The 3,313-nt window shown below is 49.9% G+C and overlaps 1 protein-coding gene across 1 annotated transcript in view; it reads right to left on the bottom strand.

The window, feature by feature from the left end:
* Window positions 1–3,313, bottom strand: part of ACER1 (alkaline ceramidase 1) — a 20,969-nt gene that overhangs the window by 6,351 nt on the left and 11,305 nt on the right. The window contains exons 2-3 of the mRNA XM_011967415.1: window positions 1,023–1,137; window positions 787–928 (exon numbers count right to left, since the gene is read on the bottom strand). Of these exons, the coding sequence (XP_011822805.1) occupies window positions 787–928; window positions 1,023–1,137 (257 nt within the window). The remainder of the gene's footprint in view (window positions 1–786; window positions 929–1,022; window positions 1,138–3,313) is intronic.

Here is a 3,313-nt window from a genome sequence, read left to right on the forward strand (position 1 = left end):
GAAGCAGGAGGCGAAGGAGGGGGAGGGGGAGGAGGAGAAGAAGAAGCAGGAGGCGAAGGAGGGGGAGGGGGAGGAGGAGAAGAAGGAGGAGGAGGAGAAGGAGGGAGAGGGGGAGGAGGAGAAGAAGAAGGAGGAGGAGAAGGAGGGAGAGGGGGAGGAGGAGGAGAAGAAGAAGAAGAAAAAGAAGAAGAAAAAAAGAAGAAGAGGAGAAAGAAGGAGGAGGAGGAGGAGGGGGAGGGGGAGGAGGAGAAGAAGAAGCAGGAGGCGAAGGAGGGGGAGGGGGAGGAGGAGAAGAAGGAGGAGGCGAAGGAGGGGGAGGAGGAAGAGGAGGAGAAGAAGAAGAGGAGGAGGAGGATTTCACAGAGGTCAAGTGTGGGTGTGGGGATCAATTAGATCAAGAGAGGGACCCAGGGGTCTAAGAAGATCAGATGAAAGATGCCAGGGGCCCAGGTGAGAGGCTCAGGGAGCAGTCCCTTGGGGCCAGGTAAGTGTAGACACGAGGTCCTGGAACTCCTATTGGATGCAACAGAGTCTGAAGAAAGTTCCAGGTTGTACAGGTAGGATCAGGGGAGGGATTCCAAAAAACCAGGTAAGCTCAGGAGTGGGGTCTCCAAAAGCCCACGTGAGTCAGGCGGGGTCAGGAGAGAACCCGAAGTGGTCAGGGGAGGAATTCCAAGGGCCCCAAAAGGGGTCAGGGGTGGGGACCCAGGGGACTCAGGTGAGCTCAGGTAGAGTCAACTGAAGACTCAGACCCCACCCAGTCCAGATGGCCAGCCCCTGACCCACCTGTTGCCCCCCAAGAAGGAGGGGAAGTAGCAGCGGGGCATCCATATGCTATAGCCACTGCCCAGGAGCCACAGGATGGCGATCTCATCCAGCAGCTGGCCCAGGAAGCTGAGCGTCATGTGGAAGTACATGGAGAACAGACCTGCAGCGACAAGGGCAGGCGGTCAATGGGGTCTGCCACCTCCTGCACCCCCACTGCCTCCCGACTATCACAGACCTGAACCACACCTCCCTACCTATGATCATGAAGAGGACCCAGAAAACGTAGATGTAGCGGGAGCGCTTCTGGGCATAGGGGTGCATCAGGAGCATCATCAGTGGCCCGAAGATGAAGAAGGGGATATTGGTGAACTGGAGCAGAGACAGTCATAGGGAGGAGCTTGTCAGATAGAGGAGGCAGAGGAGGCTGCCCTCTGTCCAGACCCTCAGTCACCAGCCAGTCGATTACCTGCTGCATTTCAGGCAATTCATCAACCCAGGATTTGTTAATCACTCACCTGTCAACCTTTCAGCCAACCTTATTATTTATTTTTTTTAATTTTTTAAATGGAGTCTTGCTCTGTTACTCAGGCTGGAATGCAGTGGTGCCATCTCAGCTCACCGCAACCTCCACCTCCCAGGTTCAAGTGATTCTCCTGTCTCAGACTCCTGAGTAGCTGGGATTACAGGCACACGCCATCACGCCCAGCTAATTTTTTATATTTTTGGTAGAAACAGAGTTTCACCATGTTGGCCAGGCTGCTTTTGAACTCCTGACCTCAGGTGATCCACCTGCCTTGGCCTTCGCAAAGCATTGGGATTACAGGTGTGAGCCACTGCACCTAGCCACTTTCCAGCTGATCTTGACCATCAGCTGGTCATCCACAGATCAATTTCTCAATCTGTTATTGGTTCATTCATTCATTCAATGAGTGTGGCAAAGACTATCCACGAAACTTCCATATATATTCTCCTTCTTCTCTTTTACTTTTTCTAGTTATTTATTTTACAGACAGGGTCTTGCTTTCTGCTGCCAGGCTGGAGTGCAGTGGTGCGATCACAGCTCATTGCAGCCTCAATCAGCTGAGCTCAGAGGATCCTCCTGCCTCAGCCTCCCAAGTAGCTGGGACTACAGATGCCCACCACCCCACCTGGCTAATTTTCTTTCATTTTTTGTAGAGAAGGGGTCTCACTATGTCACCCAGGCTGGTTGCAAGCTCCCAGCCTCAAGCAATCCTCCCACCACAGCCTAAAGTGTTAAGATTACAGGTATGAACCACTGCACCCAGCCCCTTTTCCTGTAGAAATACTATCTCCCAAGTTTGAACTGGGCACACAGCTTACCCAATGAAAGACTACATTTCCCAGCCTTCACTGCAGCTCACTGTGGCCTTGTGACCTGCTCTGGCCAATGAGATAAGAATGTAAATGATATCTACTATTTCCAGGTCAGTCCTTTCAAAAACCACTTAAGGAAAGCTTGCCCCCTTTCCTCTTCCTGTGGACTGAAATGTAGACGTGGGAGTCATGAGTTGACCTTGCCCTTGCAGACAAGGAAAGATGATGCAGTACCCTTTTGACAAACAGCATGAAGCAGAAATGATACTGTGTGACTTCTGAGGTTAGGTCATAAAAGGAACTGTGGCTTCCACCTTTCTCCATCTCATAGGACAAGACGTCAGGCCCTAGGCCACCATGCAAGAAGACTGGCTACCCTTGAAGCCACCATGCTAGAGAAACCATGTGTAGAGACTACACTGAGATGGAGGGAGATGCCAGAGGAGGGCCAGTGGTTCAATTCTTCCCCATACAGTCATCAGACACATGAGTGAATGAAACTTCAGGTGATGGCTGGATGTGGTGGCTCATGCCTGTAATCCCAGCACTTTGGGAGGTTGAGGCAGGTAGATCACCTGAGGTCAGGAGTTCGAGGCCAGCCCAAACAACATAGTGAAATGCTACAAAACAGTATGCGAATATATATATAATATGTGAATATATATTTCACAATACTGTTAAACAATACAAAAATTGGCCAGGTGCAGTGGATCACACCTGTAATCCTAGCACTTTGGGAGGCGGAGGTAGGCAGATCACTTGAGGTCAGGATTTTGAGACCAGCCCAGGCAACATGGTGAAATCCCATCTCTACTAAAATACAAAAAATTAGCTGGGTGTGGTGGTGGATGCATGTAATCCCAGCTACTTGGGAGGCTGAGGTGGGAGAATTGCTTGAACTCAGGAGGTGGAAGTTGTAGTGAGCTGAGATCACACCATTGCACTCCAGCCTGGGCAACAGACTGAGACTCCATCTCAAAAAAAAAAAAAATCACAAGAACATTTGCACCAAAATTAAATGGCTCAAGACCCTGACGTGCTGACACCAGACTTTGACTCCCCACAAAGTCTCTCCCTGATATGTCTGAGCCACAGCAAGTCTCTCACATGACAAATACTTATATAATACTGGTGGAAATGTAAATTGGTACAATCTCTATGGAAAACAATATGCAGAATTTTTTTGTTTTTTTTGTTTTTTTTTTTTGAG

Source organism: Mandrillus leucophaeus, unplaced genomic scaffold (genome assembly GCF_000951045.1).
Source record: "Mandrillus leucophaeus isolate KB7577 unplaced genomic scaffold, Mleu.le_1.0 Scaffold8, whole genome shotgun sequence".
NCBI lineage: Eukaryota > Metazoa > Chordata > Mammalia > Primates > Cercopithecidae > Mandrillus > Mandrillus leucophaeus.